The sequence below is a fragment of the Lolium perenne genome, chromosome 7 (assembly GCF_019359855.2).
Source record: "Lolium perenne isolate Kyuss_39 chromosome 7, Kyuss_2.0, whole genome shotgun sequence".
Lineage (NCBI taxonomy): Eukaryota > Viridiplantae > Streptophyta > Magnoliopsida > Poales > Poaceae > Lolium > Lolium perenne.
In genome coordinates this window covers 223,529,431-223,546,187 of record NC_067250.2, presented here as the reverse complement: position 1 = coordinate 223,546,187, position 16,757 = coordinate 223,529,431, and the positions used below count along the sequence as shown (strand labels likewise).

Sequence of the window (16,757 nt, the reverse complement as noted above, 5' to 3'; positions counted from 1 at the left end):
TATCACCCCTTTATCTTTCCATGACATTTTCTCGTTCTTAATCTTGTGGTTGAAAACTTGAGTGATCCCGAGAAACGTCTTAGTTAAATGTTTTGCTAAAACTAAATTGTCTAAAATTTAAACTACGGAAAATAATATATAAGTTTCAAGAAAATAAACAATGAAAAAGTAATAGGAAATTTAAATTGAATTAATTAATTAAAATTTGCACGGTGCAACTATCAAATGGAAACTCTAATAACATATTTGTTTACTTTTTATTTTGATTTTTTCATCGTTTGAGTTCTAAAGTCTCCTATTTTCATTCCTATTAATATTTTGTAAGTCCTCCACGTTCTAAGAATTCACCAATACCATGTTGCTCACAGTTTTTGGAGTTTTCTTTTTGGATATGGATGTGGCTTATTGAATTTTTGTCCATGGTGGACCATGCGCCAACAAAAAGTATCGAAACATTGTCTGCAAATCATCCAAAAAATGTGTGGGAAGAAGAGGGAAAAATAATGTTGCTGAAAGCTAAGAGGCTTGTTCTTACTAGTATTGATGCTCAATTTAAAAAATTAAATTAGCCAAAGGGTGTATAGTTCATGGGACTGAATGCACATAGCAATTTTGTGTTCTTTTTTTTTTCAATGAGCTTGCAAATAAAATAATGGGATTAAAATGGTGAAGTGAAAAACTAAGTTGGAGTCACCTTCAATCAAATCCTACATGAAAATGCAAAATGCGTTCAATATTTGTATATGGGTGTTCACTATAGAATATATGGAAAGTACATTTTTTCAAAAAAGTTAAGAGGGTTTTGGGTTTGAAATTATGAAGATAAAGGATAGTTTGTATACAATTCTTCGTTACCACCCCAATAAGATATCACTCTGAACACGAGAATGTGCCGTTGTTCGTCCTCTCACGCGTGCATCCGGATGTTCATCCTCCTAGGTCATCGAAGCGGTGAGTGCCACTTCCCTTATATTTTCACCTTCAGTTAGACTGATAATATTTGCTCGATTTTAATCTGAAGAAAAAGGAAGCGATTCCTACAAACCTTTAGTTAAATGGGGGTTGCTAAATCTGAACCGTCCGAGATTTTCTTATGCAGTCTAGGCTGGACGATTCAAGGATTAGATGAGACGACTTAGGCACAAGAAACCATAATCAGCCTAGGTGGTGGCCACCAGATGCTTAGTTTAAACTTCGAAGACGGGAACACACAAATGGACAGACAAATCTCCGATTGGAGGTGCTTTGTTTCCAAGACAGGCAGCTTGGGCAGACATTTGGTCGTAGCGTAAAGACAGCAGCGGACGCTGGAAACATGGGTAAATGGCACACGGCCAAGGCAATGATGGGTCGCTTTATAATGATCATGCCCTCTCGATCTAGCATGATCCTCCCTGGTGAGACAGGAGGAGCGCTGTCTGCCCTGCCGCCTGTGCCTGTGGGAAGAGATAGATTAGTTCCGAGGCGCATGATGCGTTTCGGTAGTAACCCCCGGCTCGGCCATGCATGCAGCCAGAGATGATGGCTTTTTTCTTCTCTTCTCTCGCATTTGCATACCCTCGCTCGTCCATCATCTCAGATCTTCTCCCGAAGAGACAAACGCTTGTTAAAGAAAGGCGATCGAGGGGGAGAAAGGCGGAGGCCAAAAGACGGTGAATCTTGGATTCTTCTTCCCCCTTTGCGCAATCATGCGCGAGCTGCCCGCGTGTCGGCCTCCTGTCCCGGTAAGGCTTGTGTTTTTATACAGAGGTACGGCCAGCACAATACGCATGTTGTCTCCTTCCGTGCTGACCATTGCGCTCTAAAATTTATGCAGGTGGGGGAGAATGTTCCACTGCGTGCGTTATCCAATGCTCCCTGTGAACAACCCGATGTTTCACCGTGTTTGCTAGGAGGTCAGTTTTCTAATATATGGAGTCTTCTGTCTTCGAAACAATGGAGTTGAGAACATGGCAATCGTATGCCATGTCGTTTGGATCTCGCAAGAGTAGAAAAAATTATAGGAGCAACTTCACATGAAACAATAACATGTACTCTAATTCTTTGGTTTGCCGAGTAAATTTTGTTTGGTAGATCTTTCTCTAATTCTTCGATGGATTTATTTTAGACCAATTTGATAGACAAAGGCGAGTTTAGGTAGGCCGATAGTCACTAATGATAGACGTTCTACAGGTTATACCAAAACCTATTTCCATAGGATTCTCGCGATTAATTTTGTGCACAAATTTTATTTGAAAAATTGCCATGAGCAGTTGTATACACAAGATGGAACCAACGTACTCCAGATGAGCATATGAAAAAGTCAAATTCGTTTGTTTGCAAAGAAAATATCCACACCAATTTTATGTTCACTGATGATTACTGTAAGCAATGCTATTTCAGCATCAAGTATGGAGCATGCATATGTAGTGAACTTATTACTAAACCAAACTTGCAAAAAAAAAAATCTGCCAATGGTTCAATTTGTACTATAGAAGTTCCTCTTACCTAATAATATCCTATAAGCCACAACTAAGATATTTGTTAAACTATATTCTTAGAGATCTCTATTAGGGTATTTGACGATATTAAATATATACATATTACACATATACACACAAAATATGTCTATATATACATAAATATATGTGTAAAGGAAATTAATTTGAGGGCAATTTTTTTTTACAACATACAATTTAAACGTACCACGAGTAAATAATAATACTCCCCCGTCTAAAATAAGTGTCTTGACTTTTCCTAGATACAAATGTATCTATAACTAACTAAAATAGATCGAGATATATCCGCATCTAGACAAAACCAAGATACTTATTTTAGCACGGAAAGTGTAACAATATGCAATACAAATTTATAACAAAGAACAATACATTTAATATTTAGCCACCAATTTGTGTCAACAAATATTTAGCCACCAATAATGTTATGTTTATGGAAATATAGTTACATAATTTTCTATGAACGACTCTGTCGAAATCCCACGATGCATGCACTTTTTTACCGGAACAACTCCACTATTCCTTCTAGCCACGTAATCCTTAACAAAATTATGTAGTAATATTTCTGTATATGTATCGTTGTTGTTTAGCTACATGCTTATGTGGTTCACTATGTAAGGTAAGTAAAATAGAAAATTATACTCTTTAAAAATATAAATGCTAAAAATAAGGTTAAGAAAGTATAATAGTTTATTATAAAATATTTTTAAATTTGATCTGATTCCGGATTTAGTTTGGACCGTGTCTCCAATTAGGTTAAATGCATCTCATTTTTAGGCACCAATTTAGGAAAAAACATACATACACATCACATAAAACATTCCTACATATGTTGAAGAGCTAAGAATCTTTTGAAACCTCCTAGAACAAAATGTTCTAAGTGGTTGAGGAAGAAGCTAGAATAAGATAAAGTAAAAGAATATGCTAATTCTTGTTTGAGGAAACTACTATAAATTTGAATCAACATTATTGCGAAAAATATATGAGCTGTTATTGCGAAGATTCTAGGGGAATTTGCATATCCCTATGGAACTCTAGGTTGGTCCAATAATTCTCTGAAATGAATTTTTCTTTCATTTTTCACATTCTCTATTTTAATACTTTTTCATGGATGTCAAAACTTAATTAACATTGTGTTCTTACACATTCTGCATTTGTTGCGATCTTTGAAATTTCACTAATTTGCGAACAACGTGTATGACATACACAAACATTTCCTATACACGATTAGAATATCCTTCTATTTGAAATATAAGTGAGTTGGCTGACAGCTCAGGTGCCCATGTAATGCAATTTTGCCTTTGAGATGGAGAAAACTGCAGGTGGAGTAAGAGGGTACAGTCTAGAGGACTTAAGTGCCATAGCAATTTTAGGAGCCCTCGCACATTAGATCTTCAATCCATCGCTATATAATTGTTGAAAAATACTTCCATGAAGGAAATAATCGAATAACTTTTTTGAAACATTCATTACGTATATATATACAACAGTACCATGGTAGGTCGGGTCCAAATTTGATCCTCTCACATCAACAAGGCCTGTCAAACTTCACAAGTATTCCCAGTGAAGGAAGTATCTTAATTCTTTTTAATACAACCACCGCAGATATTCCTGCCTTGTACTACACATATTCACATTCACTAGAAATGATTTAAATTCTATCTAGTTGGTACATCTAGGCATCAAACTGACTACTCTACATAAAGAATAATGAATACAATATACATTTGAAGCTTCTAAATTCTAACAAACTAGGGATGAATTGCCTAAGACACTACCCGTATGTTGGAGGCATGCCGTTTCAAGAATGAGCTTATCTGGCTCCACAAGGAATTTCTGGAACCAAAGAGCCGTACACTAACTGATTTCGTGGACCCTGTTCTTACAAATTCTAGCTCCCGGGATACACCATGTTCTTCATCGCTCGAATCATCAAGGAATGGGAGGTCAATCAAACCCTCAGACTCCACGTTCTTAAGCCATCCTCGGAGTAAATAGTTTATAACCTGAGTAAATACGAATGTTCAGCAGACATCATTATTGTTTAAACAAAACTAGCTAGCCACGAACCACGAATAAAGACCCCAGTTGGTACCAGAGCTTAGACTTCACAACTGGTGTAGTTTCCAAGGACTTAAGACCAATACTAACATCTTAAATTTTGCTTTAGTTGAGATTAATCAACTAAATATTTCTTCACAAAGTGAAGTGCCACAGCTAAAACAATAGTACTCGTACACGCATAGCATAGTGATTGACAAAAAATGTCCAAAATGTAATGAGAAACATGCTAATATATCCATATGCATGCAACTTTCTCACAAGAAATGCTAATGTATTTTTGGCTGTGCGCTATGCACTGATGTAAATTTTCTGTCATATGTGTTAGCCAGTCCAAATGGCAACGAATTTTTTTCCAGCCCTTTCAGGCTAGCACCAGCCCAGTTAACAAAAGCAGGATTATGACGCAGCGTGTGGCTGATGGGGGCGCTCTATCGGTCACAATCGTTGCAAAATTAGAAGTGTAGTGGTGTGAAATGTTACATTCTAAGAGTACAGAGTACAGTTCTGTGAATTGATTGCTTACAAGTATAGTTTTGACAAAAGAAGTGTAGATTTGTGATGGCTTACTCTAATAAGAAAAGGCAAAAGCTAACTGATTGCAATTCTCTCCTGAAGGTTTTTGACCCAGGCACAAGAGAGAGATCGCCAGCCAGCCTCATCGCAAAGGAATTCCATTGACGAAAACCAGAAGATAGAAGAGTTCAGTTAGTCTATGCTAGTAGAAAGGTTACTGGTGTTGCCCATAACCTTGCCCAGCATGGGCGTAGAGAGTTGTGTCATGGTGTAATGCAGAACAATGTCCCAGCGTGTGTGGCGAGAATGTAAGGACGGTGTTATTGCTTAATTAATACAACTCTCTTTTTTTTAAAAAAAAGGCAAAAGCTACAAGCAAAATTGCATATTTATGATTTTTTCTAACTTCTTTCAGGTTCAAATTAAATTTCAGAAAGGGCAATGCAGTGCTCCAAGAATGATCTCCCAACGTGTTGATTTTAAAAGTTGCATGTTCGCAGCCTGATGGTAGTTTGCTCTAGGTATTTCCTTATAACAGAATGTCCATAATCCATAATGAACTCACAATTGTAATGATATAAATCCAAAGGGAAACCCACAATTCTAATAACTGATATAAATGCTCATCGTAAATGATATAAATCCAAAGGGGAACCTACAATTGTAACAGGAAATGCAATGGTTTACCTCAGGAACCTCATCGTGAGGACAGTGACCGGCAGGGCTGATTTGATAATAGGGTGCTTCTGGCACCTGCTGCTTGACTCTAGTACCCCAAAAAGGTCCAACCCAAGGATCTTCTTTCCCATACATAAGAGAAATGGGAATACCCTGACTTCGGCACCTGAGAATGGCCAGTGTTAAAATGGAAAACATATTTATAAGCAATAGAGAATTCATCACTTGGGCTATCCACTTCACCTAGAAAGTGCCTCCTGGAAGGATATCTGACCCATTGGAGCAAACATAATGGAGGCAAATGATGCAGCAGCTGCTGGGTGCTCCGTTGTCTCTATAATACGCGAGAACACCTTATCAACATTTGTTGAGTGGTCAGCATATACTTGCCTGAGTATCTTCTGTATACTTCTCGGGTCACTTATCTTCTGCCACCTGCATCACAAAAGGATTAATGGACTGTATCCAATTTATAGGATCCAAATGCCTGGATAACGAACATAGTTCTGACGATTCACTCGCACAGTTAACATGACAACCTAGTAAGCGGAGAGAAATCATAATGCAACTGGAGAAGAAATTCCGTAAATTCTATGCGGGGGTACATAATTAATGTATGAAAATGTACTTCATTCTTGCAAGAGTTTAAATGTCAGCTTATCTCTAAGATTTCATGTAAAAGGTTCATGAAAGAAAATGAGGTAGACTGCCAGAATAACAATGACATGCACAAATAAAACATAACTTAAGTCCAGAAATTTTAAGATTATGCAACTTGAATGTATGCGAAACCTAGTAAGTAACACGTACACTGTTTCAGTAAGTTTCCTCACAGATGATGGAAGAGGAAATGTCCCAGCCCATGGAAAAATCTTTGACAAATGAGGAGATCTTGAAGGGTTAGGAAGGAAACCCCAAAATGGTGTTGCATTAAGCAATGTGACCCCCTTTACAAGGTGTGGACTGGATGCAGCAAGATATAGAGCAACAAAACCCCCAAGAGAGTTTCCTACAATATAAACGGGTTCACCGATAACCTGATAGAGGGCTAAAAAATTAGCATACGAAAAAGGAGATGTAATTCTAATAGTTGAAGATAAGCCGTCGAAGTGATCCTAAATAGGAATATTTTAAATAGTATAAAAGGCATAAATAATTATATGATTGACATAACGACCCTGTGAAAGATGCATTAGCATTTATAACCGCCAACGTTGGACCTGTCAACACAAAGATCAATTATATTCACAGGACCATCCTTAATCACACGATCCAAAACCAGCAGAACATTGATCAATCATGTGTGAACTATAAATCATTTTATTTTCATTAAGAATTTGTGACCCTCAAAGAAGTTCACATAGTGTTCCACATTCGTGAATAAACTAAAACCCGATTATGCGGTTATGAAGAGTTTGAATATACATGATATATGTGATTCTTGTCCAGCCAACCATAATTAGATTTTCACAAGTCTATGTATAGGACTACTAAAAAGATGCCTAGATGATTAAATTACCGTGGAATTTCATTCTTGTTATTTGTTACCCCTTGGTACTAGAATCAAATTGTTTTACAAGTGAATTTGCATGAAGTAAGCATATGCGCAATACAAGTGTCAATTAAGGAGTATGGCACCTACAGTAGCAACATCAGATTAATACTAATAAATCTCAAATTATATATGCTGAAAATCTTACAACCAAGCATTTCTTGATAAAAGTAAAATAGCTAACTTGGTAATTATTGAAGGACTCCCGAGAGTGCAAAGCACACGGAGCTTTGAGAACATGGAAGACATGTCAGCAAAATGAACACTGATGACACAATGAAGATTGCACCATTAAAAAAAGAAACAAAGATTCCGAAATGGTACCTCTTCAATGAAATGCTGGACCTGATTATGCCACAAGTCTACAGAGTACACCAATTCATCTGCCCATGGCTGCGAATCTTGTCCAAAACCCCAATATGACCCCTCCTCCTGCTCCCCTTCATCCTTAGGAGCAGGGTCTTCACATGGCAATGACATTCCCTGCCCTAGAAAATCCATCGTCCACACCTTGTAATCACGACCAAGATCCATCAGTTGCTTCTCATAATGGAATGTGCCCACCCCAAAGCCTGGTAGAAAAAGCACTGCCGGCGCCTTGCTATTCTTGGTGCCAGACTTCTCGTAGTATACCGTCAGCTTCGGCTTCCACTCCCACAAACCGGTACTGATTTGAGAACTGTCTGGCCCTTCCGGCAGACCCGGAATCACCACTCTCCTGACCTCACCAACCTTCTGGGGGGTGCCTTGGAGAGCCGCATTGACGTCACTTACATTGAAGCTATGGCTGACGCCAAGCTTTCCTGAATCACCTGGATTTGAAGCTCTCCCTGTCCCAACACACAGAATTGCACTCTTTCTTGGCCGAACAAGCTTGGTCTGGCGCGTAGCAAGACCCGTGCCAAGAAACCTCCGAGCACTGCTAGATGTTTGATGAAATGCCAAGCAGGAGTGGCTGGAGGAAACCACTTCCATGACCGCTTCGGTAGCTAGCACACTAGTTCTGCAAGAGAGGAGCGAACTAATTAAATTCACCACGTTGTACAAGAATGAAGAATTTCAGAGTCTATCTATATAGAGATATGATCGCAGAAATGAAAGTGAATTTTGTGCTGTCATACATGAGAGACATCCAGTAGAATAAGCTTACATACGGATTCGAACCTGTACATCGGCTCAGGAGTTAACTGAATCCGACTCAAACGGATAACCCATTTTATGCTAGTTCCGCCCACAAAAAGGCAGACTGGATCTTACCAGATTGGCATCATTTTTCTTTACACTAAAATGGTACTGTACTGTGAACAAGCAAGGGCGGACCTAGCGTCAGGCATGGCGGGAGTAGAGCTGAGCTCAATCTTTTCAGGGATGACTTGGATTGGGTTGGTCACGTGAAAGAAAATACCATAAAAAACACTGAGAACAAACGGAGCAAGTCTGGGTTGCTCACCAGCAAAAGGACTCGATCCAGCTCCGGGTGGATATCCACGCCACACCAGCACAATCAGAACGAAGGAGGAAGAACTCCTTCCAGGTGGCGTGGTTTGGTACCGGAGGCGTGTTCCGCGGACAAGGGGGAAGGAACAGATGTAGTACTAGTGAGTAGTGAGGGCCGATGGCCGAGCGGGTGACTTTGATCTCGATGGAAAGTCTCGGTCTACCATGAAGTTCTTCTTGCGTCCAGATCACTCCTACCGAACTCGCTTTTGCGTCCGGGTTACTTCTTCCTCCGCTTGTCTTCTTCTTCCCCATCTCCACGTCCGGCTCTTCTGTTCTACAGCTTCCAGCCCCGTCGTTCCTCCACCACCACACACTGAACGGAGCGAGCCCACCAAGTCACCAACCCATCTGAATATCTGATGGACGGCACCAGGTGAAGCCACGTCTCTAGTGCCCAGAGGTTTACCGGACATTGTCATGCACGTGTTATGCACAGATCATTTACGGCCTCACAGATGATTCAAAAGTCAATATCTCGAATCTCTTGGTTTTCTTCCCTCGAATGAAATAGGAGACTTCTTTTGTGCATAAACACTTTAATTTATATAGTTCTATCGGAAAATGTTAGAATATTAGGCAATTTCCGAGAGAATTCAATTACCGAAAATAACATTACAGATGCACTAGCATGCTTAGTCATACACATCAGACTAATCATATGCATCAGATCTGAACATGAAATCAGTAGCAATGCAAGGTAAAATAGAAAAAAACAGATCTGGAAGGTTGCTCCAGCAGCACCACCACCATAGCCGTTGTTGATGTCGTCCATGGTGTAATCAGATTTCTCGAGGAAGCAGTTAAACTGGCGATGAAGAACACGAACAACAGAAATGGACCTTTAAAACACGTACATATATCGGTAAATTCTATGTATTACAAAATGTCTCAAGAGGTGTGTCAGTGGCCAACTTTAGAGATATGTGGGAGGCTAAGGTACCTTGTAAGATTAAATTTTCTCCTGGTAGCTCGTTCTTGACAAGCCACCCTCCAGTCAGCAGATTGCCATTCGCCACGGGCATGCTAATGGTGCATGCACCTCGTGTGGTGCGTCTGAGAACGCAACCTATTTTTTTGTCATGTACCTTGGCAAAGTTTGCTTGCGGCGTGCTGCACTAGCTGCTGGGTGCAACTGGTACTAGGCAAATATCACCCAATTCTATGCCATTCTTTCTAGTTTTGTTGGATACCCGCACAAAATCTTGTGGGCGCTATTTTTAGCACAATCCTGGACCTTGCGGCATATCCGCAATAAGATTATGATCGAGAAGAAAGTCATTAACCACCCCACTGACGTTATTTACAAAACCGCGATTTTCTTGCAACTGTGGAGCATCAGGTTCAAGGCATGGGAAAAGGAGGGGCCTAGCTGAATGGCAAACGAGGCGCGGGAGTTGTACGCATCAATGAGGCAAAGAAACAGAAGCCCAAACGAGTAGCTTGATTGAGATCGTTTAATCGTTAGTCTGGTGTTGTTTGGCTTCTCATTGGGGAGGTCGTCTTCGGGATACTCTTCTGTTAGTTTGTTTCTGTCACGCTTGTGTTAGTCCGTTCACCGAAGCTGTACGTGGTGTGGTCTTGTATACTTTGTGAACTCCCGACTTTATTAATTTAAAATCAGGCATCTAATGTCTTTTATCTAAAAAAAATGGTGGGAGAAGCAGTCCCTTCTATGTCAATCTATAACAGTAATGCAAAAGAAAGCAACATGCGCAAGGTGTGATGAATTAGTATGTAGCCTAAGTAAATTGACTATGGAATTGCAATTACATAGTGACATGAATGTTGCATGCTCAACTTCCAACACCCTCAAAACGGTTGTGTAGCCGAGGCCGGCGGTGAGGAAGCATGGAGAAAGTGCATGGCAGCCTCCGAGGCTTATTCTCTTGTGGTGGCCAGCTCGGACGATGGGAGCGGTGGTTCCTGGCTCATCAGCCCAGTTTTTGCAGCTCGGAGATGACTTTCCTCCGCTAGGATGGTCCCAAGTAGGGTTGAATATCAAGCCAGCTCGACTCAACTCCCAAATACTCCCTCCGTCCACAAATAAGTGTACCTGTGGGATTTTCAAGATAAATTATAAGGTGGAGTGAAAAGTACATTGGGAACATGCATCTCTCCTCTTTAATTCTTTCACCTCCAATAAGCTAATTGCATGTAAAAAGCAAGAAGAATATGTGCTCAATATTATTGGGTTTGATTTCCGTGCGATGAGAGAGAAGCAATTAAATTGCATTGGGAAGATGGGAGTACACTCTTTTGTGGACAAAGTTTAGAGGCTAGATGTCCACTTATTTGAGGACATAGGGAGTACATGTTAGTTAACGATCTTGCTTGACTCGACTTGTTAACATAACGAGCGCAAATTTAACCTCGGCTTGGCTCGACTCGTTAAATATCCGAGTTTGCTCAATAAGCTTAATAATCTCATTAAGAAACTGAATAACTTAATCAATTCATCATGCAGTAAGAGTACAAGAAGAATGGTTTATCATCTATGCCTCTTCATAAATGAGGTCTCATCCGTAGGTGCTCTACTTAGTTGACGTAAGTGTGTCCTCTCTCTCGCGACTTCCTACACATACCTGACGCGAGTTTCCATCGGTAGCGAGAGTATGGGATGGCGGATCGGTCTTCTCATGCGCGGCAGCAGGCGGAGACAACCGAAGCAGAGTGGGTGCAACACTAGCAAGAGGCCAGTGGCAGATCGGTCTTCTCGTGTGCGGCAGCAGTGGGCGGAGATAACCAAAGCAGAGCGGGTGCAACGCTAGCAAGAGGCCAGCGAAGCGGGGCGAGAATTGTGGAGGGGAGACAATATGAGGCAAACAATCCTCGTCCTCTAGGCCAGGCTAGCAATGTAGGTGGAGTTGGAAGCGATGGAGGAGCCAGTTGGATGGCGTCCAAAGATTTGGGAGGAAGATCTTGAAGGGCAGATTCTCTTCTTACAACAGTGAATTGCATCCTGGGGGAGGAGCTCACTCCACCCTGGAGGATGTGGAGTCCATATCATGGACTACGAGCTAGAGGGTGACGTACGCTAGCACGACAGAGAATATGGATCACTGTCGTGTCTTCCTGGATGGTATCCTCATCATTCAGCATGATTTGAGATGTCTCACCAGGACACTAACAGAGAAGCCCACAAACTTCTCCTGGTGTTCGGGAGATGATCCTAGAGGTTTGTTCCTTGCTCTTGTCACCATCTACTGGTGTGGGTGGCCAGGTGAAGTTTGTGGGCTTCTCTGTGAGTGTCCTGGTGAGACCTCTTATCTCCTTCTTCTTCTTTGTTTTCCAGATCTCAAGCTCCATGGGCTGTGCTGTAGGATCGGTAGTTACAGGGGATTTTAGGTGCCACTCCTGAAGTTGGGATGGCTAGGTCCGTGGATACATATGGGGAACCAATCATGGGGTCGGGTACTATGGACAGGGCCCCCATTGATAGCGTCAATGGTGTCTCTCTATCGACATCTGGGTCAACATTCTGAGCTAAAGGCGTTGATCGGGATCACACATTTCACGCTTCGCTCACTTCTCGGAGAAATTTAGGGTTCCAAATTAAATATCCTATGTTCCCATCTAGTGATTTCTTTGAGTGGTGGTCAAGGAAGATCATGGGGGATTTGAGATCGTATGCGCAAGTGGTTTTGTCCACTGTGAGCACAAAGCAGCATGTGTGTGGTCATCGATACGATTCCTCAACGAGGTCGATGGGCGATCGTGGTGGAGCGGGTGGTTGCTGGCAACAACTCCATGTGTACCAACTCGTTGGGACTCTAAGTGCAGTGTGTTGTAGCAAGCATCTTTTCTCCACAAGGGTGACTCGAGGTTTTATATCGAACTCTCAGGAATTGGCTTAGAAGCTGAATTCTTCCTCTCCTCTTCTAGCAAGCTGCAAAATAAAGTTCTTTTCTTGTGTCTCCAACTCCATGTGGTTTTCAAGCATGAGGTTTCGTATTATTAATAGGAAATACAAGGATAAAAGTAAATTAAGTAAAGTAAAGTAAACAACCTAAGTAAACTGGATAAAAACAAATAAAGGCTAGTGGTAGTTGGGTTTTGTGTGTGTGTGTGTGTGTATGTAGAGAAAGTATTTTTTCTATTTTCGGATTAAATAATAGTGGTAAATATAAAGTAAGATAATAGTGTTGAAAAGGTGTTTCTAGTTATTTAAAATAGACCGAGGTTCATGGGTTCACTTGTCTACTCTCTTTTTAAGTTGTAGTGGACACTAACAGTTCATCAATGACATAATATTGGTGGAACTTCAACATCTGTTTGATAAGCATTTATATGTGCAGTACGTCCTAACATAGAGATGATGCAACACATCTCTCTTATAGTCCTCAAGAAAAGGAAAAGGCCAAGCAATCTTAAATTAAGAATCAACATAGTATAGCCTTAAGTAATTTGATATAATGTTTGAATATCAAATATGCTAACTTGAATAAACAAGATTATCACAATGTCACATGATAATTATAGCACATGTATTCACTTTATCCCTAGTGAGGCAGCAAAACAAAGTTAAATACCATAGTAGATATGGAATTTGTTGTCACTATCAATCATTGTCACCATGCTACTCCATATAATACACACCTCTCCCCACACAAGTTCTTTCATACATGTTGGATCAGAACAAATACTTAAAAACGGGGTACATGATAAGCATCTATCAATACATCTTACACATAATAGGTTTCAATCTCATATATCAATATCATAGAATAAAGATCCACCACATAGGAATTACATATATGACCATAATCATGTTGGGCAGCTCATATGGTATTACATCTATGAAGAACAAGAGAGAAATAGATCAAGCTACTGTCACAAACCCATATTCCAGAGGTGGACTACTCCTGAGGGTGGAGACGTTGGAGAAGGTGGAGATCCCTTCGATAAAGTTTCCCTCCAATCTTCGTTGGTTGTGCCTCAGTTTGGATGTTTCGGTGTTTTTGCGGCTCTCCCCTCGAGGAAGCCTCGAAAATTCCTTTATATAAGGGTTTTTAGGCTAGACGAAGTTGGTGGGCGAAAGAATCAAGCGAATCGGACGATCGAGGAGGAAAAGAGACCTGGCGGCGCACCCTCCGTGCTTAGGCGCGCCACCAGGGGCCTTTTGATGCTCTTGGTCCATCTGGTGAGATCCAAGCACTTCAGATGCTTCTCTTGATGAAATATTGACACCCCCGAAATTTTAGCTCAATTTGACTTTTTTAGGTCCCTGAAAATTAAAAATACATAAAACAAGGTTTACTGTCCTGCAGAGTTATAACCCAAATAAAGGGAATCATTGATTAATCTCCAAAAATCAATATAAAACGTGAATATAACATCATATATGTTGCAAATATGTGTTAAAAAACTTCAAAGTTCTTGCATAAATTTTACATGCATCGGTAGTGGAAGGTATCAAGGAGGGTGTGGTGGTAACTTTGGGAAGAGTAACTATGTTGATCGTTCTGATATCAATAACAATGCTAGGAATTTGGTGTGGTAAAGTGATCTACAGGGTGGATCTAATCTACCAATTCAAGCCTTTGAGCCTAAGGCTAGATCTCAATAGAGGTGGGATAATGTTGCGCGAGGTGGGCAGAAGCGGCAACAAGCTCGAGGGTAGCATAGGCTAGCAAAGGAGGGATGCATGTGAAGCCACTGAATCCTCCTGCTCAAGGGTCTCCAAAAGCTTTTGTAACTTCTCGTCTATGCACGAGCTGTAATATGTCTGGTCATTTTGCTGCAAGGTGCCCCATGATTCGTTTTGGTCGTTGTGGTAAGCTTGGACATATTAATAAAATATGCCAAGCTATTTGTCCATGGTAATGTATTGCGGCTATGTGTGCCTTTCAATTTCCTAATCAAGGTTTCTTTTCCTGATATGATGGCCGCAAAGGCTTTAAAAGAGAGTGCTTAGAGTATTATCATTTTTGTGCCGGAAGGATCTCCTAGTTTCAGAGACATTGAAAATGAATTAAATCAATATTTTGGCTCTTCTTGTAGATGCACCGCTAGAGTGATTGGTCATAATCAGTACTCTATGAGATTTCCGAACCCTAGAGAAGTGGAGAGGGCCTGTTTCTATGGGAAGTACATGAAAATATAAGTTTGTGATGCTGCTTTGAATGTGGCTACCCATTCTGATGTGGTGGATACTAAATCAAGAATGCATAAAGCCTTGGTCGGTGTGACTTTGGAAATTGATCAGTGTACTCTACACAAATCAGAGTATTGTAGAGTGTTGCTAGGTTGTAAAAACATTCATGAGTTGCCTAAGCTGACTGAGGGGGTGCTCGGAGATTATTTCTATGATTTATTTTATGAGGTAGAGAATGTTATCGTGGCTGGTGATCCTAGATAGAAGAATCATATGTCTGTTGATTCTCGCAATGCTCATTCCCCTAAAAGGACAAGTTATAACAATAATTATATTGTCCATGCTAAGGATAATTCTTCTAGAGGTCTTTCAAGTGGTGTATTTGCTTCCCAGACTGATACCAAAAATATTTCTGTCTCCCAAACCCCGATGACTGTGGTAGCAAATAAATCTGAGGAATATGGTTTGGAAAGTGAGGATGTTGGTGAGATTTTGTTGGAACAATTGGCTAAAGAAAGAAAACACAAAACTGGATATAATACTAATGATGTGGAGATGGTTGGTAATGTTGATTGCATGACTGGTGGTGTACATGAAGTTAATCACAGATCAAGTCTGACAGTGATGATTCTACTCACTCAGGGCATTCTGTAGTGGATCATAAGCAGCATTCTAGGGTGATAGATGATTTGTTATCTTCTACGTACTCCTATTATTTATTCTTCTAAGTGGATGGTCGTTTGTAACCTAGCCCCTATCACTCCTTCTATACCTTCTGGATCTCCTTCTATTTCTGGAAAGGGAAATTACTTGAAAAAAACAGAATTTGTCCTTATCAAAATGGCCCCTACTAAAACTCATGGTTACTGAGTTATAAGATGGATATGGGTCATCTCTTGTGGGTTCTCCTCAATATGTTGTCCAATCTCCTAATGAGTCATCTGACGATTCGATTAATGAAAGTTAGTTGCTCGAAAATCTCAAGCAGGATAAAGTGAAGATGATACATGAGGGAAAAAACCTGAAGCAGAAGATGGAAAAAGGGGATGGACCAAGCTGCTAAGTCATCCAAGAAAATAAACCTAGAAGGTAATTCTATGTCTAGCCCTAATGTGTGCTATTTTGATGTTTTCTCAAATAACTAAGATTGAACGTGATGGGTACGGGTATGGGTCCTCCAACCGTACCTATACCCTACCCATACCCTCTGCAGGTGCCATCTCTACTTTGAGATCATCCATAAAGATTGTGGATAAGATCATCTCCAGCCGTTGGGGCTCCCCGGACCGGCCGTCTCCCCGGTAGACACTCGGGGTTCGGCGATTTTTAGTGGAAAACGTCCCTGGGTGCCAAATTTCCTGCATAATTTGGCAAATTTGACCAGTTTTGCCAACATTTGGCTTATTATTACAAATAAATGTTACAGTTCAACAAAACAAGACAAGTTTTCAAACAAATCAAATGGAATCTAGTTGGTGTTGCCTCGAATCATCCATATGTGCTCCACCGGATCATCCTGCAGCTGTTGAAGCATTGTGGAGTCTTGAATCTCCTAACGCATAGCGATGAACGCAGCCCACGATACCGGCACCTGGTGGTTAGGCTCTGCAAGAGGACCCTCTCTGTTATATGGTGCAGCTAGCTCGCTCGGAGGAACCGGATGCTTCCGCTCATCCTCTATAATCATGTTGTGTAAGCACACACAATAGTTCATCACCTCTCACATCTGATCTTTGGACCAAGTCAAAGCGGGGAACATGACTACAGCTGAGGGAGCTGCCCTACAGCGAAAAATAGGCAGAGGACACGACGGGCGACACAATATAGGCTGTTGGGTGGAGGAATGGCGGAGTTGAGGCAA

General features: G+C 40.8%; 1 protein-coding gene across 2 annotated transcripts; it reads right to left on the bottom strand.

Annotated features, from left to right (window-relative positions):
• Nucleotides 1-3,997: 3,997 nt before the first annotated feature.
• Nucleotides 3,998-9,072, bottom strand: LOC127313686 (pheophytinase, chloroplastic). Of its 2 annotated transcripts, none has more exons than XM_051344161.2 (6): nt 8,753-9,072; nt 7,627-8,323; nt 6,561-6,787; nt 5,994-6,185; nt 5,760-5,916; nt 3,998-4,501 (listed from the first exon to the last, which is right to left on the bottom strand). In XM_051344161.2, the coding sequence occupies exons 1-6, from the start codon at nt 9,052-9,054 to the stop codon at nt 4,262-4,264; spliced, it is 1,815 nt and encodes a 604-aa protein (XP_051200121.1). In that variant the 5' UTR covers nt 9,055-9,072; the 3' UTR covers nt 3,998-4,261. The 2 variants fall into 2 exon arrangements, with proteins under 2 accessions (XP_051200121.1, XP_051200122.1); XM_051344162.2 differs by having other exon boundaries at nt 7,627-8,305; nt 8,753-8,893.
• Nucleotides 9,073-16,757: the final 7,685 nt, after the last annotated feature.